At 46.5% G+C, this 26873-nt stretch overlaps 1 protein-coding gene across 3 annotated transcripts in view; it reads right to left on the bottom strand.

Annotated features, from left to right (window-relative positions):
- JMJD1C (jumonji domain containing 1C) overlaps positions 1–26873 on the bottom strand; it is a 226024-nt gene that overhangs the window by 78435 nt on the left and 120716 nt on the right. For 2 of the 3 annotated variants that reach the window (XM_066600820.1, XM_066600821.1), the window contains exon 3: positions 200–313. In XM_066600820.1, coding sequence (XP_066456917.1) covers positions 200–313 — 114 coding nt within the window. Of the gene's footprint in view, positions 1–199; positions 314–12611; positions 12895–26873 lie in introns of those variants that run through there. The other variant, XM_066600822.1, reaches the window with a different exon arrangement.

Genomic DNA, 26873 nt, shown 5'->3' on the forward strand with positions numbered 1-26873 from the left:
CTCATCCCCTAGAAAGCAGAAAGCCAAAAACAGCCGTTAGGCCATAAATCATAGGACTGCGTGTTTATTCTCTTCATTTTCACTTTAAAATTGGTACCGTAAACAAGCTTTCCACCTGAGGGGCGGCATCTAATAATACCTCGCCCTCTCAGGGCATGGCGGCGCCTGGAGACGACCTGTTATTTTCACCGTTCCTTACCTGATAGGGCTGAAAGGCACTATCCTCCGTTGTAAACTCCAGATGTCTCTCCACTAACAATTCTATTGCAGTTATGGACTTGTACGCACCGTTTCCAACCAGGGGCTTGAAAGCCTACAAAAGAAAAAAAAGAAACAAATTCAAGACATCGTCTTTACAGAAAGTTTTAACCAAAGTGTCAAACTAAAAGGGCATCAACAAAATGTAAAAAAAAAATTAATTAAAAAAAAAAAAAAATAGTACAATAAAATAAAAATACCAGAGCAAAAACAATGTATTAAATGGAACCCATCATGCCCTATAAGCGCCGTAAACTAAGGGGATGTTGCTTATAGAACAGGAAGAAGTGGCAAAGTGACAGTTACTCGGCTGTCACCAGTGGAAGTGGGCACTCAGTTAGGCAGTATGACTCTTCTTTAGGCACGCTTACACTTCCATTGTTCTCTTCTTCAGGCACACATTCCCACAAGAGTCAAACAGAAGGACCAAGGCCCCACTTTCACTGGTAAGAGCACCGGAATAGGGAGCTGTAAGGGGCAAGAAGCCCAATCCCAGACCCCTCATTCCTTGCCCTATAAACACCACTACTTAGTTTATAATGCTTATAGGACATGACCGATTCCCTATAGGGGCTATTCCATCTTGAGCATTCATAATATACCACCAGTATATATCATAGATGAATGAACCTCATCTATCAGGGTCAAGTGTTAATTCAAGGCAGTCAACAGCTGTCATTTTTCTCATTGCAATCACTGGAGAGGTGGCCTTGTCTGCTGACGAAAGTGAATGGACAAGACTCATTGAAAGTGGAAACCACATCCATCTAGGGGGACTGATTCTACCTGGGTCCTAGGATAGGTTAGCAATGAGACTGGTGGGTGAACAACTTCAAGCATCCTCACCAATCAACTGTCTGAACATGGCCATTTCATTGCACCGTATGTTTTGTAGCGGCTGTGTCCCATATCGTAGTTCAATCTCATTCCCTTGCCCTATTTGGATTGGTCACAACTGTACAAGTTCTTCTGAAGGATCATATGCCTAGGAGTTGCTGCATTCGAGAAGTCTGTCTGGAGGTGCACACATGGCTGAGGGTGCATGATCTGATCCTCCAGGGCAGCGAGGTGAGGTCAGATTTTATCCTAAGATCTCAGTGGGTCTCTGGCTGAAACCTACACCTCCGTGTGTTCAGCATCACAGGCGTAATGCCAAGGATCAAATGGCCTGCCTCAACTCCATTAGTGAAAGGCAAGAGCCAGTGTCAAACCCACAATAGTGATTTGCCTCAAGGGAGAAAGTTCACCATCTCCGAAATACACAAAGCATAGAAAACGCTGGGAATGTGATCCAAAACAGTCTCAATTCAATTAAAGGACGATTTGAAAGATTGGAAGCCATGGATATTATTATTCCATCGTCTCTCCTGAATGACTTCTATCTCACACACTTCACTTTTCCTCCCCCTGAGCCGTTCTTGGACAGACGACAATAGAGATGGCCAGAAAAGCTTGAATACTTTTCGCATGCAGAAATATTTGTATTACAGTGAACAGGAAATTCTGCGGCTTCCAAACCCCAGGATATAAAAGGGTGCGTCCGTGGGTTGTCACCATCCAGACAGCTAATTATCCTTCAGCGTTCTAAGCCACAGCAAAGAAACATTATGTAAAAAAAAGTATTAAAATCAATGGTTACGAGTTACGCATATGTAAACAAAAGTCATAAGGCTTTAAGTCCAGAGGGAAAGAGCTTAATTCTTCAAAGAGCATGTGTTGGACATGTGATGGAGTATGTACAAGACTGAACAAGGCTCAATTTAATTTCTTATACAAGAGTCAGCACTTGCACAGTTTTAGCAATTACAGGTCTCTGGTTTGTGCAACTACTCTCAAACCGTAAACCATCTGAGGAAGCCCAAATCCACACCCAACTTATATTGGACTAAAACACTGATAGACCACCAATATATGATGGAATGGGGTCCTATCTATAATATTAGCAGAAGCCATGCTCCTTTAGAGGCAGCTCGGCCATACAAGCGAGGCTGAGCAGCAGTAGCTGGCACACATCAGGTCTACTTGATTTGCCTCGAAAGATCTTTGTTCTGCAGAGTGTCTGCAGCGAGACCCCACTGGTCAAAAACTAAAGAGAGACTCCAGGTCTCGACAAAGATGGCCAGACCGTTCCTCTGACTACCTAATGCACACTGTGTATTAATTAGTATGCATCTGTAGTCTGGGTAGCACTGGTTAATCAAAACAGGTGTTGTGCCTTAGACTAATGATGGATAATAATACACAGTGTGCATCAGGAAGTCAGAGGTGGTGCAGCCAACTTTGTCTAGGCCTGGATGGTCGTTTTAATGGATGCCCTAAGGCCTAATAGTCAATATTTCAGTTCTGGAAAACCCATTTAAGGCCCACGTCATGTTGAGGAAAGACCCTTTTACATGGGTCGATTACTGTGTGGGAACGTTGATGCGCCTGATCATCAGTCCGCAAGTGCTCATTTGTTAGTTGATTGGATTTTTTTATCTAGGCGTAAAAATGCTGGCTTGTCGGCGGCACAACTATAGATGTGCTGCCGATGATTGTAAATCGGTATGACGACGAAGGATCATAAATTGTTCGACCCTATGCTAACGATCATCTGACCATGCAAGTACCTTGCACAGAGCAACATGCTATATTGGCGGTTGGCATTCTTCACATGGGCAGGTTATCTGACCATGTATAGTCCCCTAACTGAGAGTCTTTATCATTACAACTCGGTATTAACAGGCTATCCAAAGATTTTCATTTCTCGAAAGTAAAAACATTTCCGGCACGCTCTACTGACCATTTAACCATCGTACCAAACCTATTTCTTCGGAGTTTCCTGACGTTATCCCTCTTCAACCGCCGCAGTCCGGTTTGTTTACATTGCCTAGTTCCACTGTCATTTCCACCGTTTGTCTATATAATTTCCCATGAGTATTTGCTCTGGCTTCTCTACGATGGCGGAGTTCAGCAGTTCCTGTGAAGAGGAACAAGCCAGGAACATCCAGCACCGCTCTCACTGTGATGTAGATAAAGGGACAACTCGGACCGGAAGCTGGGGACTTAGAGTAACGGGGCATCAGCGGAAGATCCAGAATTGCAGAGCAGATAGATCACGTGCCTGGGGCCAATATAGGGGGAACCGAAGAGTTTCAGAAGTTTAACTACATTGCAAGTACGCCTCTATGGGCGAGTTGGGGCAAACTTGTTTATACTCCAAAAACTTTTTTAACTTTTTACCGAGTCATCAAAACAAATCAAGCCAGCTGCCCAGACGTCACGCAGCAGCGTGGTCAAACCTTCTGAACAGCCCAACCTAATCCTAGAGACCCTGACAGATTGCAAACCCCATAACCCGGTCCTAGGAACAAGTTCAGGCGAGTACAGCAGCTCGGGTTTGTACTTTGTATTACCAATGTCATGGTAATATGCAAACAGTTTTGCACTCATAAATCTTGGCCTTGGTGATATTCGGATGAATGATTTTCCATCTTAATTGTTAAGCTGAAAGGAACTGTGAACCCAGAAGGGAACACATACAGTATTTTTTGGCTTGCAGGACAGGAGGAGAGGTTTTTTTTTCTGTTCTCTTTTTATGCCAGATGAAGCACAGAAGTTTTATGTCTGTAATCTGAATCCTATGTGCTTTTCCGTATATTGTCTTTCAGGCAAGCTGTGCTCTCTGAGATAACGAAAATCTGGGCTAACTTCTTAATGATTAACCAGGTCCTGTGATACCGTTTGGGTCAGCTGACCACAACAGATAGAGACTCGGCAGAATGCGATAAGGACAAAGTAACTAACCCGGGTCATAACCAGGTAATGAGTATTATTTCTAATTGTCCCTGGAGTTTTATACTTCATGAAGATTATCTCTCATTACATGTACAGTCCAGAGTATCAAAAGCCTTTTTCTGTCCCTCGCGGACAAAAAAATACCATATGTCCCTCTATTATCTCTTGCTTCTGGCAAGATACAAAGTCACACCATTCAGCTTTCTACAATGTTGCAACTCTCATTTCTTTCATCTGCTCGATGAGTGCTTCTAAAACTGTTTATTTGTTTAGCCTCAAAGGCAAATGAGTCCCAGGAAAAGGGCCAAGGCCCGAGTGATGATAAGGCGCTTGTTTGGAAAGTGTACAAACACAATGACGTGAAGAGGAGATAAGAGCTAGGGCCAGCGGCGGCGTTGGAGTCTAACCATCAGCATCGTTTGCATCAGCGTTTCCCGACTCCAGTCCTCAGGGACCCCCAACAGGTCAGGTTTTCAGGATTTCCTCAGTATTGCACAGGTGATATTACTGTCAATGCCTCAGGTGTTCTTACTATAGGTTAGCCTGAAAATATGACCTGTTGGGGGGTCCCTGAGGTCTGGAGTTGTGAATCCTGATCTACATGAGGCATGTATGTTCTCTTCATGCTTGTATGAGCTTCCTTCTGGTTTCCTCCCACAATTGTAGCTTAAAAGGGGTTGTCCCGCGCCGAAACGTTTTTTGTTTTTTTTCAATAGCCCCCCAGTTCGGCGCGAGACAAACCCGATGCAGGCATAAAAAAAACAAACCGTCCAGTACTTACCCGAATCCCCGCGCTCCGGCGACTTCTGACTTACCTTGTGAAGATGGCCGCCGGGATCTTCACCCTCGGTGGACCGCAGGTCTTCTGTGCGGTCCATTGCCGATTCCAGCCTCCTGATTGGCTGGAATCGGCACACGTGACGGGGTGGAGCTACGAGGAGCCGCTCTCCGGCACGAGCGGCCCCATTCAGAAGGGAGAAGACCGGACTGCGCAAGCGCGTCTAATCGGGCGATTAGACGCTGAAGATTAGACGGCACCATGGCGACGGGGACGCTAGCAACGGAACAGGTAAGTGAATAACTTCTGTATGGCTCATAATTAATGCACAATGTACATTACAAAGTGCATTAATATGGCCATACAGAAGTGTATACCCCCACTTTGTTTCGCGGGACAACCCCTTTAATGTTGCATTTAGATTCCAGTCCAGATATTCTCTGTGCAGGGTATATGATGTAGGTTTAAGTATATTCTATAAAATGAGTAAAATAATGTCCAAGGAGAAATAACACAACGGTGACTAAATTGGAGACGTACAAGGCCCGATGCAGAATATACAAACCTTTGGGGGAACCTGTCAATGCATCTTCGTTCCATAAACTATGTTATGGGGCTCAAGGATGAGGGAGCTAGGAGTCTAGTCTCATATTTACAGGGTTCCATGAGAAATCAGCACACACTGACTTTTCAGAAAGCAGAGTGCGCTTGCCGATTTCCTTGGGGGCAGGTGGCTGGAACGAAGGCCCTGGTGAGCATGAGACAGGCGCGCATTGCCAGACCTTTGAGCCCCATAATGTAGTTTACGGGGCTTGAACAGGAACCTTTTAAGCTATTATTCCCCAGAAACGGACATTGCTGCAGAGTAAAATATTCTGCTATGAGAGTACTAGAAAAATCCCACCACCCAATGCACATGCAAGTGCTTTAAAGGTCACCTACATCTCTTACTATTAATGGCCATAGACCGCCAACAGTTGGCCGAATCCACCGATTTAGGCATGGCTATCCAATCTATGGCTCTTCTGACATACTGTTTATCATCTCAAGTCTCCATCATCTATACAGGAGACTACATAGGGACAGAACCATAGGGTTTAATATGCAAAACGCAGACCTCTTTGGACTCTTGTTTCAGTATTTCTTTCAGCTAGATAAAAGCAGGGAGGTCGGTACAGAAACTATATGAAGAGATGACAAGATGTCCACGTCACATACTGATCCCTGTAGTTCTGTCCATGGTTCGGTCTCTATGTGGTTGTAAGCCAGCACTCGGGATAACTCTTTCCCATAGCGTTACACGTGCAGGAAGGTATGGACTCTCTGACGATAGAAGGTGTCTGGGACAACAGCGGGAGGCCATGTGGGATTTCAATGTGCCTGATCCTTTTGTTTTCAAGGGATATAAGCTGCCTTCAGGGGATCTGGGCGTGACTTCTTTCCCTATCGAGGACACACGCGCACTAAGCGTGCATATATATGGGGGAGTTAGGATGAATAGCTGTTGGCTAGAGTGGTGTATTTAGCGCGTAAAGTCTACTGCAAGTTGTTCATCCCTGTGGCCATTGTCTCTTGGAGTGACCGTCTCAGACATATGGACATCACCTACATGCTGTGTAATATTACATTTCCCTTGTACACAGCTTCCCCTGGCTACAACAACTGAACACCCGATGTCATTCTGAAGAGGCATTGACCAGTTGGGTCAACCCCTTTAAATGAATGTATGTAACCATAATAGACCAATCAAGAAGGGATGCATCAGTGGGCTAGGAACAGATTAACGACTTGGCTCCTTGTAAATAAAACCAGTCACAGCAGTTAATCCAGAACCCAAAATGGGATTAGGAAGTATTTAAAAGGGTTTCCCCACTGTTTATAAAAAAAAAAATAATAATAATGACTGGGCAGACAGAAAATAAGAGCCCATAATTGCCCGTCTTGGTGCCTCGAGACGCAGCTGAGTGGCTTCGGCTGCCGGTATGTTAATTAGTCCAGAAGAATACAGGTGACCACTGAAACCAAAGACCGCAGTGTCAAAATCCCAACTTCTGGTACAGCACTCACATCCTGGGAACCATGATGCCAAGAGTTTGGGACATCGATGCTGCAACCTCTCACTGCAGTGGCCACTTGACTTCTTCTGGAGGAACATCCCTGCAATTAGAGCCACTCAGCTTTGTCGCAGGGGGCTGAAGACAAGCAAGTATGGCTTTTATTATCTGCCATACCCGGCCGTTAAGAAAAAAAAAAATTAACAGTTGGAAAACCCCTTTAATCCCACGAGTCAAAGGGCCCCTAAATATCAGCCAAACATCTAATCTTAATGGGGGGGTCACCAGACCTTTCCCCAAAGAGATGCCAGGGAAAGAAACACCAAGCATGTTAGATTTCAACATGCACAATCGTTTGGCTCCATGAAGAATTGGGATCGGCAAGTTAGGATGAAGAGCTGTCGGTTGACCGAGTGTTTAGTCAACACTCCAATATTACATTGCCACAATAGAGACCACGGTCCCAACAACAACCATTTGTAGACTCATTTCCAACATGCCAAATAATCCCTGTGTTGACTAAGGTCGCCTGGTTATTACACAAATCCTAGCATCAAGGTTTCATTGACCGGCTTCCTGTCAATCATTAAGCTTACGTTTGTGTTATACGCCGCCTACACATCGGGGAACCTGCTGATAACATAGTATTAAAAAAAGAGCATAAGTGATCTATTTCTTCGTGCCATTCTATTCGGCAAAACCTGATCCAACCACAGCAAACTAAAGCTGCCGTAGAAAGAACATACTACAAATCTCCATCACGATGTGGGTGAGGGCACCTTGCCGGGAACTAGCCATATTTTGGCGTTTTATAAGGAGCAATGGTTATTCTTCCAAAATTCTTTAAGCAGCAAAGCTGGATGCATCCTCAACGGGGAGATAAGAGCCAGCAGCACATTCCGTGGTAAATGATTGATCGCGGGTCAACGAGTCCTCTCTGAAGATAATTTCAGGAGGCAGAGCCTTGCCAGCTGTAGTTGTTGGGACTGTCCTTATCCTGCCAAAGGTCAAACTGTTATCGGCATTGTCTGAGAGAAGACTGAAGGTTACAGAGGAAGGCTATATGTACTGATGTTTAACCTTATCAGAAACCTAAACAATGTGCTCATGAGCCAGAAGCCCTTTAATCATAGACAGTCCTATCACAAGCACCCGAATAAATAAATGGAACTGTAGATCCTTTCCATGGGTATAAAACCCTGAAGAAGCCAATGGACATCTGGTGACTCATGTGTACGGTCAATGGAAAAACCTGCTATGCTTTCAATTATGGAGGGGAATCCATAAACCTAATGCACCTACAATCCTTTTTGAAGTCAAGCTGGGATTGTCAATGTCTCCGGCAGTTTACCAATGACCACCGTTTTCACATTTACATAGGGACTTGCTTTCCCACAACAGTCAGTCAAGTACGTTGTATAAGATGCTTGTACCAAGGAAGGTTTTCACTTACTGATAAGAGGTTGTGAAAGTTTGCAGCTGACACAAGCGTCTCCATAACTCAAGACAAAGGCACCACAACACGCCTTGCAGAGCTTTCCATTTTCCACAACAAGGTCTTTCATACAACCGCTCACATGGACAAAATGTACGTAAACAAGCTTGCAGGCCTTTACCCCCATACCGCCCCGGTGCCCACGATCAGGGGTTGGTAAAAAGTCAGGAGCCATTTTTGATTTCCTATAGTAGTTCGTGAACTCAGGGGGATACTGTTTCTCATTGAAGAGACCCTATAGGTGTATGAAGACCTATTTTCAGGCAATGCTTGATGGGAAAAGATATGCAAATCAGCTCATATCAATCAGGCCAAAAAAGAAAAGAGTGACACCTTTTTAGATAGACTACTTCGGGGTTCCTGTTCATCATCAGTACAGGTTGGCTGGATGTGATGCCTTACAGACAATTTCACTTCTTCTAGATGCCCATAAAGGCAGAATTAGGCCATATTCGTCAAATATCGTACTTTTTCACATGACGACAGGCAAAAGTTGACAACCGAAGGCCAGAATCTCTGGAAAGCTTGAGGTTTCGTCTTGATTTCTTTTCCCTCGTAGTTGGGAACTGTTGGAGGCACAACAGATGTGTACCACGGGGTATACACAATTTGACTTGTATCATGACGATCTATAGTTGCCCAGAACACGTCATAGAACGAGGCAGAGATGAATCCGCAAGTTATTGTTTTAGGTCTTGGCATTGCCGTACCGAAGTCACTGACCAACCAATGAAGTCGTCCAGAAAGCAGCTACAATTTCTGGTCAATGGCCAGCTTTAGGCACCAGTAGTATATTCCAGTGTACGCTGGTTACTCGGCTCCTGGGAGCTATCCAGTCCTCTATTAACAAGTCTCCCAACTGGATGACACTCATAAAAACCATGACCAAAGCCTCGTCTCCCTGGATGGCTGAGTGGAGAGGTTTATGTAATAGGCCATTCAGAACTACGTCCAGCTACCTTTTTCCTCTCTTTCACAGTTCCATTGCCTAAGTGTGAACACCGCACTTGGTAGATAACCTTGGAAACAAAGTCAGAATGGAACGCTTTACAGCGCTGGCAAGACGGTTTCCGATTTTATGTCTTAAACAACTTTCAAAAAGGGGAAAAACAACCCAATCACAAATCCGCAATTAGAAAAAGTTCCATGTGAATGGATAAAGGCTTGTGAAGGCCTCGTTGCCAGTGCTGAGTGGGCAACACATTGGCAATAACACCATTGTGCAACACGCTGCATCATTCTCCCTTAGTGACTAAAGTTCATGAAATGCAAACATGACTTCCTTTCACATGTCTGTGAGCGTCGCCTCCGGTGTCGGGTCACAAGGTGCACACAATAGGAGGATCTATCTCTATGCTAAACAGCTACTAGCTGTCAAAGGAACATGCATTATGATAGATAGTGGAGAAGATCATCTAGGGTGGTGTCATGCCTATACATGTAAGATATAGCTCTCTGGGACCGGGTATAACACGCATACCATATCTATACACGCAAGACACAACCTCTCTGGGACCGGGTATAACACGCATACCATATCCATACACGCAACCTCTCTGGGACCGGGTATAACATGCATACCATATCCATACGCACAAGCTCTGTGGGACCAAGTATAACACACATGCCATATCCATACACACAAGACACAAGCTCTGTGGGACCAGGTATAACACGCATACCATATCCATAGACGCAAGCTCTCTGGGACCGGGTATAACACGCATACCATATCCATAGACGCAAGCTCTCTGGGACCGGGTATAACATGCATACCATATCCATACACGCAAGACGCAAGCTCTCTGGGACCAGGTATAACACGCATACCATATCCATACACACAAGACGCAAGCTCTGTAGGACCGAGTATAACACGCATACCATATCCATACACGCAAGACGCAAGCTCTCTGGGACCAGGTATAACACGCATACCATATCCATACACGCAAGACGCAAGCTCTCTGGGACCAGGTATAACATGCATACTATATCCATACACGCAGGACCCAAGCTCCCTGGGACCGGCTGTAACACGCATACCATATCCATACACGCAAGACGCAAGCTCTCTGGGACCAGGTATAACACGCATACCATATCCATACACACAAGACGCAAGCTCTGTAGGACCGAGTATAACACGCATACCATATCCATACACGCATGACCCAAGCTCCCTGGGACCGGCTGTAACACGCATATCATATCCATACACGCAAGACACAAGTTCTCTGGGACCGGGTATAACACACATACCATATCCATACATGTAAGACGCAAGTTCTCTGGGAACGGATATAATAAGCATACCATATCCATACATGTAAGACCCAAGCTCTCTGGGACCAGGTAACACACATACCATATCCATACACGGAAGACACAACCTCTCTGGGACCAGGTATGACACGCATACCATATCCATACACGCAAGCTCTCTGGGACCAGGTAACACACATACCATATCCATACACGGAAGACACAACCTCTCTGGGACCAGGTATAACATACTATATCCATTTGTGTAAGACCCAACCTCTCTAGGACAGGGTGTTACACGCATACCATATCCATACATGTAAGACGCAAGCTCTGTGGGACCGGGTATAACACACATACCTTATCCATACACGCAAGCTCTGCGAGACCGGGTATAAAATGCATACCATATCCATGATCCAGTAAAGCTTCCTGCCCACTCCTCCTAAAGACATAATTGTCATATCCAAGGTCATTGTAAGCCAACATGATATGGCAGTAAGGGGGGATGTGTAGTGACAGGACAAGATCCCCCCTGTACCACCAACAAAAAGGATTAATACTCACCCCTCCTCTGCGGCAGCCTCGCGGTGGGCCCGCTGTTTGTTGTGGCAGATGATGCCAGCGGGCGTCCTATGACCACTACAGCACTACTGGTCTCAACACTTGGCATCCTGGTGCCTAGGATGTGAGTTTTGATGCCAGGCCAACGAGCAGTGATGCTGCATCACTCAGGTGACTTCCGCTGACGTCATCTGCCATAACCAACCACAGCGCTAGACCGTGGCGGCAGAGGAGGGGTAAGTACTGATCCTTGTGTTATATTTTAGCACGGCTGGTGGTATAGAGAGGGACTCTTGTCCGCTAACCGAACCACTCCACTAATACCGAATCGGTGTGAGCTAGATGGACTAATTAGCCAATGAGATTAACGCAGGTGAGACCGGAGTGTGCCGGCTACCAAGCCTTCCGGATAGTTCTTTTTTGGAACAGTCACCAATCGGACGGATTCCCAGGTTACAGCAATCTTCCGTCACCACGGTCGTCCAGCTAATCGCTACAACCATCCCTAAGTCAGCGGGCCCATCGCTACGTTACGGCCATTTTTAAGAGCCGGCGTAAGTTTCCTCGCTATCAAATACTCCTATAGCGCCGACACGTTCCGCAGCGTCGTACACAGAGGGGCTCAGTCTAAAGTCTTATAGAAGAAACGCGCACAACCATGGAAGACGTCTAAAAACGCCTCGACGATTTTGGCAAGGTCATGCTTTTGCTTCTACGCATTTAACCCCTTCTACAACAAACGGTATGCCACCAAAGTAGAAGGCGTTGAGTCACCCCCCTACATCATCGCTGGGCCTTTGATCTGCAGCACATTCCTCCCCTGTGAGTAAATAACAAGGAAGAGCGCAGAGCGAACCCTCCCGAAAGTCAGAGGAAATCAGCCTCTTGTAACCAGTCAGTGATGCAAGCCATGGCCCAGGGCGGCCGACATGTGCTTCACCCTCCACTGCCGAGTGCCCCCTACCAGGGAGAAGCCCGGTGCCCACCATCGCCCTCGTTACCATGTGAATGGCGCTGGAGCTGTGCACAGACGAGCTGCGTGCCAGCGCCTTCTACCCACCAGGACTGGAGAGAGCGAGCAGATGGTCCGGTTACAGCCAATAATCAAGACATCCCATCTGATTCCGGGCCGGGAAGGGTTAACAGCAGATGGGCAGCACCTTTACCGGCGGCTGCCAGAATGACGGTTCATCCGGTAGATAGAATAGATCGCCGTTCAGAACACGAGCCGCTGCTATCCCCAATATCGCATTTTTCATCTACGACCACCTAATTTGGGGATTTTGTATGAAGTGGAACGCTGCGAGATTGAATGGATGTTTGGAGGGTCTCATGGCGGTGATGATGATGATGGTAGCCGGTGGGGGGGGGGGGGGAGGCATCCGTCTGCCCATGACCTAGAAGAGAAGAAAGCAGATACCTGATGGGTGTGGAGGGGTGCCAATCCAGGGGGGCACTGCGGGCTGGCACAGGGCGGCGGATCACAGGCTTTTGTCGCCGAGCGCCCAGATCTGGGTCATGATAACAGGACGAGCTCCGCCACCGCCGAGAGGACGCAGGCCGGCCGGGCAGCGGGAGGAGGGGGACGCGGCTACGAGCCTCCTAGTGAACGGCGGCGGGGGGAGGTGGGGTCCTCCCCGCAGGCATTGCCGGGGCTTCCCAGGGAGTCGCAGTGCTGAGTGTTGCCGAGGAAGGATGGCGGATCTCGGGGTGGAGGAGGCGGAGCTGCGGCGGAGGAGGAAGGAGGGAGGGGGCGGGGCTGTGCGGATAATCCGCCGTCACAGGTGCTGATGGAGTCACTTCCACCGCGGCTCACATTACTGCTCTGACGGGAGGGCGGGAGCTGGCAGACACGTCACAGGCTGCGGGGGTCGTCAAGACCCTCTACACGGCTGGGAAAATAGTCCCCTCATGGAAAATGGCGGCGGGAGACGGTAACCATGGCCGAGCAGTGGCCGGTTACCCTAGCAACCAGCAGATCTGGGGGTTACGTTACCTCATGAGGTGGGGGGGGCATCAAATGCCTCCTTAGGGGCTGTTCACATTTGAGGTGCGGTTTTGCGGTAATCGTTCCGTGTAACATCCGTGCGTTTCACCTGTACACGCCAGGCGATTACGCCTGTATTTTCACACGCGCATCGGCGTGTTTTACCGCACTGTTCGCGCCTGCAGGACGTGTTTATTTTCACGCGACAAACAAAGACACGCAGCCTGAAATGGCTAAAGCCCTCCGGATGATTTACGCATCTCCGCTCACATTTGCGCCCTCCTCCCCCAGTGACTTATACTGGGACCTTTGGTGCAAAAATACGCAGAAAGCGAGCGGTCCTGTTTTGTTATATATATATATATTTTTTTTTTTTTTTTTACACACAACCCAAATGTGTGCGCAAAGTATGGAAATGCTGTGTGTACCGCCCGTGCGGATACGCCCGCCAGCCGCTCCCACAGGCGGTGTTTTGCAGCATGTAGCCGCTAGCAACGCTGCGCTGAGCCTCCACTGATTTCAATGGGGCTTCTCAGACGAGCGTTCTACGAGGCGATACTAAATTATGTTATGTTATTTCATGGGTTCAGCACGTTTTTAACGCTCCGCCGCGCCCGCTGCAATGATGGGGTGCGTTTAAAAATGCCGTTCTAAAATGCAGCGTCCGAGTGCAGGTCTGCGAGGCCCCATTACATCAATGGGAGCGTTGTATCGCGGTTAGCACGGCACTCCGGACGCCACGCTAATGGCAGTAAACAGCGGTGTGTGTGAGGGAGGCCTGAGGCTTTTACTATGATTACCGCAGCATGTCGAACGCCGCGCTCATCGCAGTACAGCGCTCCCACTGTTTTCTAGCGGTCTTCTGTATTTTGGCGCATTTTCACGCTCTTTAATGCACCCCATCCCCCTCACAACGATGCGGTGCGCTAAACACAGTGGAACGCAGCAACCGGCATTCGAAAATGCTAATTAAAATTGCGGTAAAACGCTGCGATCAAAATCGTGGCGTTTTACTGACGCCGTGTGCGACAGCGGCCTCAGGGCTCACGTGCAGAACATTACGTGGATTTTGATGCAGGATTTACCCCGGAAGATTCCACGGCAATTTTTTTCCAATTCGTGTTTTGTGGCCGTTTTAACGGCACGCCAACCACACTATAGGAATACACCCTTAGTGCCACTTCACACTGGCGAGGGCGATGCCAGCCTGTAATTTACGGCCTGATATCGCCCTCGCAATCCATGTGGAGCCCCTGGATGCGAGGAGTCCTCTCATCACTGCGGGGAATCCCCACCATGGCTGAAGGGATTCCCCGCAGGGATGAAGGAATCCCCCGGCGTGGCTGTCACAGCCGCAGAAGATGATCGCAATGCTCTCCCATTGTTTTTAATGGGAGATATCGCAAAAAGGACATGCTGCGATTTTTTTTTTCATGCAGCATCGCGGGAATGTAAACATTGCAAAATTATGCAAATCGCAAAAAGGTGTGCTAATCCGGTTGTGAGAATCCGGCCTTTTGGCGTAGTGAGACGGCTGAGGTGCAAATAATAGCGCACTAAAAAAATCTCTTGCGATTTTGCCGCAGTTTTCAATCAGGTTTTAACCGCGCCGTGCGACTACATTCTACCGCATTGCACATGTGGTTTTGAACAGCGGCTTAACTTCCACGTATGAATCCAACCTAAGCGCCTAATCACACAGTGTCGTCAAACCGCAGGTTATTGTATAAATAAGCGGAGACAATCCCACCATTCTACTACCCAGTCTCCCCAACAAATCTGTGCGAGGCAAAAGTATTCACACATACACTGGGGCGGTATTAGCATAATATGTCCACACCGGAAGGTAGAGGTTGGCCGGGCTGAGGTAGCGGTCATGCCCCAAGCTGACTATTGGCTAAATTGCAGGCTCCTGCTTTCAGTTTCTGGGCCCCGGGATGATGGCACTCAGGCTCCTGCTCTCTGGTGGTGTCCCGTCTACAGTGACGGCCGGCTCCTCAGCGCTGTTACTTGCCGGCTCATGCAGGCTCCTGCTCTCTGGAGCTGTCCCGCCCCCTCAGCACTTAACTTTGCACCTTACGCTCTCTCTGCTGTCTCCATCGGGAGGGTCGCACTTACAGCACTTGCGTTACGGCCAGCCCCACCCCCTAAGCGTCTGCTGCACTCGGCCGTCTTCGGGTGTGTGGAGGATAGTGCTGCTAGCCCGTTCTGCCATCTCCACCGTCGGAATAGCACTCAAAGCACCCGACTGATGTCCAGCCCCGCCCCTCAGCGCCTGGTGCACTCGGCAGTCTTCAGGAGTGTGGAGGATAGCCAATAGTCAGCTGGGGGCGTGACCTCTAGCTGAGCCCAGCCAACCCCCAGCTTCCGGTGGAGACATATTGCACTAATACCCACTTGGGCAATAGATGAACCCACTGGATCCCCATCGTAATATTATTTAGTCATGGTGTAGAAGTATTATCCAGTCAGACTATGGTGATATGCAGTCGTGGTACGGTGCTGCGCCAAGGGGGCCCAAGCTGAAATTTTGCACCCGTGTGCATAGCTATGGCCCTGTGTCTATTCCTTCTGTACTGATCAGACCTGTACCCCTATTCCCCCAACATACCCAAAGAGATACTTTGTGATAAGGGCTGTAACTCATATCGGCATGTTCCGGTCTGCTTGCGATGGTCATTTGTGCAGAAGTGAAAGAAGTGCAGTCTAAGGATTGTCACCATTATCTTATTGCCAGGACAGGACTACGGAATGTTTTACCACAGAAGCCAATTGCAATGGAAACGATCGTGGCTGCATCTCTTATAACTTGAGAAAATGAGGGCTACAAAAAACAGAAAGTACATAAAATATAACTACCAAATTTTGGCTACTTTTCAAGTGTCGGATTAACCCTTTCCAATCCATTGTCTGACGTCTTCCAACATTCTGATTGAAGCTTGTATAGCTCCAATGTCAGACAGAGAATTCTTACCGTCTACTGCCAGCCACTCCGCTGTCGGAGCCTCTCTAGTGCATACATATAGTCCGGTATTGCACTTGCTACCATGTGAAAGCCCCGTGGATGTGAGGTGTTTTAATGTGAAAAACAGCCTTGCATCACTTCGTGGATAAAGGGAATCCTTACCACGGTCAGCGGCAGCCCATTGAAAACAATGGTAGATCTCGTAGCCCGACAGGACACGCTGCGATAGGTTTCCCGCAAAGCATCACATTGCGGTGCCATGCAGGAAAACATCGCTAATGTGAATGAACCCATTCAACAGAATGGGGTTTATATTTGTGCGTCTCGCAATGCACAAATCTCGTGTGATTTTCATGCTAGTGTGAAGGTCCTTTAAACATGCACAGATTAACTTGTTATTTTGTCGATCAATACTGGTCATGGACCTGCAAGTAACCCATGTAGAAGGTCCTTTATACTAAGACTACGGTGTGTGTGATCCGACCTCCCTGAAAACTTGGATGCTTTCCCCTACTCTACACTGAGAGATGGCAGCATGGAAGGAGAGGAGGTTGAGTACAACATAACATGGAGACAAATGAGGGGTGGAGCAGAGAGCTGAAGGCAACCAGCAGCAGTGTATTGTGGGATTTTCGCCAAATGCAGCAGGACAGCTAGCTAGGTGAAGGAGTTAAACACACACTACTGCAACAAAATAACAGCAAATAAGAAAGCTGCTTATATTTTGCATTTAGGAAGTAAATAAACAACTTAAAAACAATTAATTCAGCGCCCTTAACTCGCATACTGTAGCCCAGAATAAGAGCTCGGAGGAGGCGTTTCATCTGTAGGGGAATGTAGCATACCTCCAGTACAACACAGCCGTCTTTGTAGCCTGGTACTATCAGTCTCCTACAGATTCCAACTGTTCAGTGAGCTGCACTTAGCTAACAGTCTGACCTTCAATTACTATCTTGGCTGGAAGCCGCTGGATGCTTGTTGTGCAAGAAACACTGTGTCCTCTGCTGCACGGCAGCTTTACTGGGCCGTAAAAATGGCTTTACATACGGGTTATAAATATACAGTCCGGGGACGAGACTCAGATATTCGCTGCGAAGATGGAACAATGCCGTGGGATAGCATTGATTGGCCAGTGCTAAGGCCACATTCAGGTAAGACGCGGGCCTACATTAGAAGTATAATGCAATGTATCCATAGGCTTCTATTGCGCAGACATGCGTCAAAGAGGGCACAATGCAGGAACATGACTGTGATGTTTAGCTAATAGCTGCTATCAAATAATACAGTGTACTCCTAAATTAGTCCGCTTTATCCGTGAGGGGGATAGTTCCCTGCCTCCTCCCACCCCCATCATCAGTTATTGATGGATGTCATATATACTATCAGTCTGCTGTATTCTTCGCTAGCTCCTATTAACCCAACATTATGCTAAGTATCGACAATCCCCTCTTGGTAGGTCCCAGACGATAAGCTGAGTCACGCTGTATCTTCTCACTGCTACAACCTTTTGCATTCAGCTGTAATCTATGCATGAACCGGTCAGTAAGTGTTTAATCCTCCTGCAGCGCTGCCACATGGGTATTTAGGTGCTACAAAGTGTAGTCTAGGTCGTGCATGGCAAATATAGGAGGGTCCTGAAAGAGGAACACCCTTCCATTTGCGCCAAATTTTCTAAACGTATTTGAAAATGGGTTTTCTAAACCAAACTTGTAAAAGTCAGTTTATTTGCAGATACACTAAAGGAGTAGGGTTAAATGGGGTTGTCCGAGTGTAATGGGTTTTTTTTTGGTTTTTTTTAATGTCTGAACAGGTGATAAAATAATAAGAGAATCTGTACCTACCCCTCTGCTGCTCCCGGGAAACAGCGGGTCAGCTCCAGTGAACATCCCGCTGTCAGCACAGGCTGGAAGTCGGGGGAACGAGACTCTGCAGCCTCAGATTGGCTGCAACGGTCCCAACTCCTAGCATCATGGTGCCCAGAAGGTCAGCTTTGATTCCAGGAGAACAGAAAGTGACACTGTAGCCTCTGATTGGCTGCCACAGTCACGTGACTTCCAACCTGTGCTGACTGTGGGTTCGTCATGGAAGCTGCTCCATTGTTTCTCGGGGAAGGGGAGAGAGGGGTAAGTACTAACTGTTTTGTTATTTTATCGCATGACCAGACATTAAAAAAAAAAAATCTTTACACTCGGACAACCCCTTTAAGGGTCTTTTGTGCGGTATATAATCTGACAACAACGTTCATAGGAACATTCATTTGCCCGTTCACCAGACCACAAGATGGTGTTAATGATCACCTGCCAAATGAAGAAATGCTTGTTCATCGGGTGATTGCATTTTTCATGTAGTACCAAAAGTCATCATTGTTGGCAGCATATCTCCCCATGTAAAAAGGAGATGTGCTTCTGACAGCCCTGAAACAGTTTAGAGCTGTGTTCCCCAACTCCAGTCCTCAGGGACCACCAACAGGTCATTTTTTCAGGATTTCCTCAGAATTGTACAGGTGATGTAATTATTGTTGGTGCCTCAGACATTGCCACAGGTGTACTCATCATAGGATATCCTGAAAACATGACCTGTTGGTGGTCCCTGAGGGCTGGAGTTGGGGACCCCTGGTTTAGAGGATGAACAATCGCCTCAACTACCGTTGTTCCCCATAAATACCTGTGTGAAGACCTTTTAAATGAGAACTGATTGATACTGGTAATGGGCTTGAAATCGACCCATTTAAAAGTACCCTTACAAACAGCCCATGTGGATTTTCCCTCTTCAGAATGCATTGCGTGGTTTTTCTCTCTATCTACAACCTGTGTGATCTGCCCTCCCTGATAACTTGGATGCTTTTCCCAATCCACACTCTGATCTGCTGCTTACAAGCTCCTTTCCTGCCGTTTGCTTTGCAATAAGAGAAGATATAATTATAAAAAGTCTGACAAGTATTCCATTTTCATGAAATTAGATTAAAAGTATCCAATGCCCCATAAACATCCTAGCAGAATACAGGCTGCCATACACAGCACATATACGGTGAATAGTGCCTGCGGGGCAGCAGTACATATGATTGCACTCCTGGATCATTGACTCCCTCCTATTGGAAATAAATTACTTATTATAGTAATGTAGTTTTACAACAGCTGGAGGAGCAACTCCCATAATGCTCTGAAATCCTGCAGAAGTCTGGGCATGGTGCGTGTTGTAGTTTGCTGGAGAGTCACAGCTTGGAGAACATTATGTAACCTGTTAATATAAGCTCTATAGCGTCTCTAACCTTCAGCTTCAGATTATAAACACCAAATGTAAATGGTTTAGGAAAGCAAAGTTCATTGCCCTAATTATAGCAAACAAGACTTAACATGTAGCCGTCATGCCAGTGACTCACACATGCTCATTGTTGGAGTTGGCTCAACTTCTGCCTAATAACACCCTGGAATAAAAAAAAAGGAAGTCCTGCTTCATACTAAGTAGATATTTCCAATTACGGTTTTGTTTCATGGCCGAGGCTGTGGCTCAAGTGAAAGCATTTCAGGTCCACTAATAAAATCAAGGTTACAGAGCATGAGAAACTCTAAGCATAAGGTACAGTCTGATGTTCTCAAACATCAGACCAGCTTGTGTTTATGGTCCCTTAAAACAGTCCAAACTGACGTATGTTCCCCATACGTGGTCTTCCATATTATTTTCCGACTTCAATACACTGTTAAGGCTCATGCACAAAACAAAAACAAAAACAAAACAAGTTGTCCATAATACAGATTTCTATGGGCCCCATACAATACAGCAACTATGAAGCAGTATGGTGGATGAACAATTGCATAAACTGCCATTGTCCCCCATATGTGCCTGTGTGAAGGCCTTTTAAATGAGTGCCGACCAATACTCGTCAGGAGCCTCAAATCGACCCGTACAAAGCACCCTTCTGTGCACAGCCTGTGTGATTCTCCCCCTTTTAGAATGCCTTTTGTGCGCTTTCCTACCCATCCGCAGCCTGTGTGATCTGCCTTCCCTGATGATGTAGATGCTTTTCCCCCCCTTAGAGCTGCATCTTACAAGCTCCTCCCCCATCTATTACTACAGCACTCACAATGCTGATAATTATACATTAAATGGCAGAATGTAACCAAATGTATTAAAGAACGCAACTCCAGGCTCTGCTGTCCTCTAAATGGTTATACAACATTAACCAAATTAGTCCAATACTCATATGATCTGGGGGGGAAGTACTGGCGGATGAGGTGTCCCTAAGTGATAGAATTCTCTGCAGACATCCTATTAGATGGCACAGCCATGATAACATACAGTCAGACGGGGTACCCAGCTTTGATTTCAATACTTGCTGTATATTAATGCAGTGTGAACAACATCCGATGACAATGGCGTTTGAGGTGTCCGGCAATGAGAACCATCGCAGCAAGTAGCCCAACCAAGCAGGTAACTAACGATGGAGTCTTGGTTCAGCAAATCTGTTAATGCGAGGACACTGCGTTGCAGTGGAGATAAATATTGCTGGGTGTACTTTACTCACTAGATGAATCATAGAACACGGCGATTCGTTAGTTACAGCACTCACCGTGTCTCTTGCTACATAGGAGCTGTTAATTGCTGATGAGGCATTACGTCATTGAAGTCATATAGCTGTAATGAACCCTTTGAGGATATTAGTAACTAATGAGTATGTAATCTTACATAGTCTCTAATGACCCAAGTGACAGCCAGTGTCCCCATCAGAAGGCTATTCTCAGGTACTTTTATAGAGGCCGACAGTCACTTAAGTGCTCAAAAAACCAATTACGGGCAACTGTCGTCCCGTGTAAAGACAGGACTCGCCACTAGTCCTGCTCACTAGTCAGTCGCTTGGTTTTCAGCTCACCTAAAAACAAAGCGAGTGTTGGCTCCTGTAAACAGGCAGTCTTTAATCAATGAATGACTGCCTGTTTACTTTGAATGAAGGCGGGTACTGCCAGAGATCTCTGGCGCCCTCCACCTCTATTCAGTCAGTGATGTCACTCCTCTGTATAAGTACAGGAACAATAATTGTTGCTCAAGTGTCCGACAGTTGTTTTATAGTAAAGTATCCAAAACCTTGTCCCCCAGCTTACATTTATTGTGCCATAGATGTCCCCATGAATTAAGTACGGCACATACTCTAAAAAAAAACAAAAACAACAACTCCTCTACAAAGAGTTGTCAGACGGATGCTGTGTGATTGTAACATTGATACAAGTAAGTGATTAGAATATTAGAGCAAAATGATAATTTATTACAGAAAACTGACCCCTTGTGGGGTGTTCCCAGCATGTATTGGTTAGTGCCTACCAAAAGTAGTCCAAAAAAGGACAACCAAAGTTTAAACAGGATCATGAGCCTCGAGACTTGTTGATGCATGTGGGAGACAAAGCCTTGTACAATCTGGTCTGATCCCACAGAAGAGCTACTGGAGAACAAATGACTTAAAGCCCCATTTACAAAGATGATCGCTCAAAATTTGTTCAAAAGATAAGGAGAATGACCGTTTGAGCGATTATTTTCCATAAGCTGCTAATGGGCACTAATGCCCATTAGCAGATTATTAGCTTCATTTAAATGTAAATGAGCCTCCTTGAGCTGCATGCGGAGAACAGCAGGTGGTCTGTTATCTGCATACAGCCCCTTTGTTCTGCAGCTGGACTGTAGCCGAATACAATGTTATCAGCTGAAGAATCACAGTGTGCGGTCCCTGCTATCAGCTCTCTCTTCGAACAATGGATTTTAAACTCTACTAAAAATAGACAAAAAGCAAACAATGGTAGCATTTACACACAACGATTGTCACTCAAAAGACATTGAGAGAATTTTGAGCGATAATCGTTGTGTGTAAATGGGCATTAAGACTTTTAGCTATGATAAAAAAAAAAAAGAGCCAGAACCCATGGCATTGTAGCTGGTATTGTATGGGGCATCACAGCCACAGAGCGGTCAGACTGCCCGTGCCGACACCTGTGTGCTGTCAAGAGCGTCCACAATGGCCATGTGAACATCTTAGCTTGACCTTGGAGCAATGGAAGGTGGTGCTGGGTCTGATGAATAGGATGTCTTACATGACATGGAAGGCAGGGCAAGTGCAAGTCACTTGGAGAAGTGATAAAACCAGGGTGCATTATGGGAGGAAAGCAAACTGGCAGAGGCAGCCTGATGCTCTGGGCGATGTTCTGCTAGGAAACCTTGTACTACATGGACAGGCCAACTCTACTACAGCAGAAGACCTCCCCTCTATTTGTGGCTCACCACTCAGGCTCAGAGGAGGTTCCCAAGTAGGGAACCTCCTTCTATAGAATCCATATGTCCTAACAGAGTATATAGGCCAGGAGTTAGCAATATAAAAACGCTACCACACTGGAAGAACCATATTAGCAGGTCCGACCGAAGATCTCAACATCAAATTTCAGCAACATTCAACAATGGGGAACAAAGAGAAATTCTGCAGACATCCGTAACCATTGTAAGCAACACACAAGCAAAGTAAAGGGGACTTTCCAGTTTCAACACAATTCTAAAGTCACTAAAACCCTCTGAGAAAAGGAAACGATCTGGGTGGTATAAACACTCCTGACAAATGAAGTGACTAATGCTGGAAGAAGTCACCTTTGGGCCAAATTTCTAGAAAAGGCAAAGAAATGTTATAGTAGTGTGTCAGATCAGGTTTATTGACCGTCCTGGAAATAAGGAGAGATCGTAAAAATAAGCAGACTGCACCAAAAACTAGCAAGACGCTACAGTGATTGCCTCATTTACAATAAAGACTAAGGCCAGTTTCACATGAGTAATACCGCAGCATTACGGTTACAAGTCTTGGCCCGAATGCAGGCTTCATGGCTGGACTGAATAGAGCTTTAGACTTAGACCCACGACTAGTCAGGTGCAGCGGGCGTAATTTGGGTGCATATTAGTGTTAAACTAGATTGCATGCAGCAGTCAGTACTGCAGGTCAAGGACATGTAATGAAGCTGGTATTTATATGTGCAGCACATTCTTCTGTCTGTGGCCATGTTCATTACAGCTAGGAATACAACTGCACTGGTTTACATGGCCTTCACACTGTATATGGCCTTCACACTGTATAGGTTTACATGGCCTTCACACTGTATATGGCCTTCACACTGTATAGGTTTACATGGCCTTCACACTGCAAACTGTATAGGGGATGGAAGATCGTTAACGCAACCATTCACCCGCTGTGCACTTTCTCGGTCGTCGGCACGCCCCTTGTTTACACGGGAAGATGTGCTGCCAACTACGATTTTTTCAAAGGCATAGAAGATACGATCAGCTGGCAAATAAGTGTTTGATAGTTTGTTGGTCGATTTGTGCCATGCTTACATGGGGCAATGATTAGGAAAGAGTGTTTCCATACGCACTCATTTAGGCAATTATCAGCCATGTAAGGGTGCAATTACATGGGCACTAGTGGCTGCCGCTAGCATTCTCCTGACAATTGTCAGGCTGCACACCTGCAAGAGCCGCCCAGCAATTAGCGCTATTACAGGCTGTTAACGCTTGCAGGTGAAGCCCGACAATCATCAGGAAGATACGAGCACTAGTGCCTGTGTAATAGCCACTTAAGGGTGCATTCACAAGACCGTATATCGGCTGGGTTTTCACGCCCAGCCGATATAAGGTGTTCCTCTCTGCAGGCGGAGAAGGCTGGAAGAGACGGGAGCAGTGCTCTGAGCTCCCGCCCCCTGCACTATTTTCAATGAGGAGAGGCGGGGTGGAGCTAATTCTCAGAACTTAGCCCCGCCCCAGTCCCGCCTCCTTTTATTGCATGTAGTGCAGAGGGGGTGGAGAGGAGGCAGATAGGGGGCAGGAGCTCAGAGCACTGCTCCCAGCTCTTCCAGCCTCCTCCCCCTGTAGAGAGAGACGCCGTATATCGGCCCGCGTGAATACCCGGCCGATATACGGCCGCCTGAATGCGCCCTAAGAGTGTATTCACATGGGCGATTTTCCTGTCCAATTTTCAGACCGGGAAAATGGTTCCAGAATCTGACGAAAATAGAACACATTCTTTTCATGAGCAACTAGAGTATAAAAAATGAAATCACAGCATGTTCTACTCATTTTAGTGCGATTTTCATTTTTTTAAAAAAAGCCCATTGAAGTCTATGGTTGTTTTAAAAAAAAAAAAATAAAAAAATAGACTGTACTTGCAAGATAAGAGGGTGATCCGTTTTAAACGCATGTAACCATGGCAACCAGAATTTAAAAAGAGAATTAGGAAGCTATATTTTATACACACATGAAAAATCACACGCAAAGATCAAAATTGTTTTTTTTTTGGGGGGGGGGGGGGGGGAAGAAAAGCACGCACGAAAGTCGTAAGTGAAATTGGACTGATTTCTGCGGACCAAATTCACAAATGTCCACGTAAATAAACCCGAAAAGGGCCTTTAATTTCATACAACTTCCTTCAGCAGGTCTTTCTTTCCTTTTTCTGCATAACTGCACACGATCACAGAATTTCCCCAAAATACCACAAACCGCACAACCGTTCGGCAGTAATTGTAACAGCTACACTATCTGTAGTAAAACTTGTCACTTTCCAACTCGTTTTCACACCTAAGAGATGTAATCGCATCACTTGTCCGACATTACAATGTATGCCGTCATACATGACGGAGGACCTGCCACGCTGCTGACATACACAGGCAACACAGACCAGATTCTTCAGCTTCACCATAGATTATGCATACTGGTCATCTTCTAGGAGAAGACCACCCACCACCTCCTAGACCACCACTTTCCTTCTAAGTTTGGGTGGTCGTCTCCAAAAGTTTTCCCCACAAGTTCCACAAGTCAGGTGCACATTAACCTAAACAGACTACTACTGGGGGATCCGCAGCCGTCAGACAGCACCGACCAGATCTGCTACAATCCCGTGACAAATATGTAGATGACATTTCCAGGGCGGAGAAGAAAGTTGTGCCATAAAAGAAAAGTTCTCTCAGAATGATTGCAAATGATATTCTAAGCCCCGAGCAGAAGCTAGTAATGACTGTGCCTGGGAACGGCACAATCTCCGTTGGCTACAATTCAATTTCTAAAGCTTTCAGTCCTTGTTAACCACAATGTAGGCCAAAGACTCGACTGACTGCAATAGTTGTGTGTTAGGAAGTATTGTCGTCTGGAGGTCATACAGAAGTGCCTGAAGCAGGGATTCATTAGCTGGCATCTGGATAGCTCGCTCATACTGGGGATCCTTGTGCCATCGTTAGACATACAGCAGCCCAGGCTTGTTCTAACCGTGCTTATAGTAATAGCCAGAGAGAAGAAAGGTCTCGTACGCAGATGTACTGTACACAGAAGACTAGACATGTGCGATTACTGACTGCAGTAATCTGAATATTCTTCCAACACATATTGCCCAACATGTGTCAGCGATATCCCCCCTGGCAATATATAGCAGACCCCGCACACTAGAAAACCATCAGAGATAATGGCACTTAGAAAGTCAATGAAAGGCGGAGTTTCAGCGCAACAAAGACTTTTCCAATTGGTTAAATGACCGCTGCAACCAATCATTGGCCTTATAGCGGTATTGAAAAATATCAGAACCACCCAGTTAAAAGGGTTAACTCAGAATCCCAAGTTATCCCCTAGCCATAGGATAGGGAACAGCTTGGTGATTGGTGGGGGTCTCACTATTGAGACCTCCACAGATCTCAAAAATGGGTGGCCTGTATTCCACTGTCACTGTAGGGTTGCTTCTCTGCTCTTGTTGTCAGTCACATTAATGAATGAAGTGCTAGCATGATCAGAGCTCCAGTTTCCTCCTTACTGCGGCAATGCAGTAACCCTACAGTAACGAGGACAGGGGAAGGGGAGGGGGAGTAAGATGGGACCCCCCGGTCTCCGGTTCATGGGGGCCTCAGCAGTGAGAGCTCCACCAATCGGCAAGATGAATATAAAAGAACAGCCGCTAGGAGCAATCCCATTAAACACTATAGTCTGTCTCAAAATGCGTCAACCCTGTGTTAACAAGGTCTTAAAGGGGTTGTCCAACTGTAAACCATTGATGGCCTATTCTCAGTATAGGTCAACAATAGTAGATCGGCAGAACTTCCCCACCAATCAGTTGTTCTCTGGGCTGAAGCGCTCATGCGTTGAGCTCATTACTGCCGGAGGCAGACAGCTCCGTTCTCACTGCCGTGGCCAGGCTTGGTACTACAGGCTGAGTTCTTATTGAAATGAATGGCCTGTAATACCAAGCCTGGCCACTGCAGTGAGAACAGAGCTGCCTGCTACCTGCAGAAATCAAATCCGTGCATGAGCGCTCTGACCTGGATAAAAACGGATCAGTGGAGGTCCCAGGTGACAGATCCCCGTCAATCTACTGAGGATAGGCCATCAATAGTTTACAACTGCTAAAAGGTAAAGTCCCCAGGTGCGATGACCAACTCATGACCAACTCCTAGGGTGACGCCACATTGTGACCTTTTTGCAGGGTGGTTTGCCCTTGCCTTCCCCAGTCATCTTTACAACTGGACAGCCCCTTTAAAAACAAGGGATTTCGCTCATCGGCACTGCAGATGCACATATGATACATTATATGGACCATGATTATTAAAATTACGGCCATTTTTGTGTCTTGCAGGCTATTTTTTGCCCTTGGTACATTAGTCCACTATTAGCAGATCTTCTAATACACTCCAATCCCCATTGTTTAAATAGTGGAAACTTTGAAGAAGCTATTTGTAAAA

The sequence above is a fragment of the Eleutherodactylus coqui genome, chromosome 4 (genome assembly GCF_035609145.1).
Source record: "Eleutherodactylus coqui strain aEleCoq1 chromosome 4, aEleCoq1.hap1, whole genome shotgun sequence".
Taxonomy (NCBI): Eukaryota; Metazoa; Chordata; class Amphibia; order Anura; family Eleutherodactylidae; genus Eleutherodactylus; species Eleutherodactylus coqui.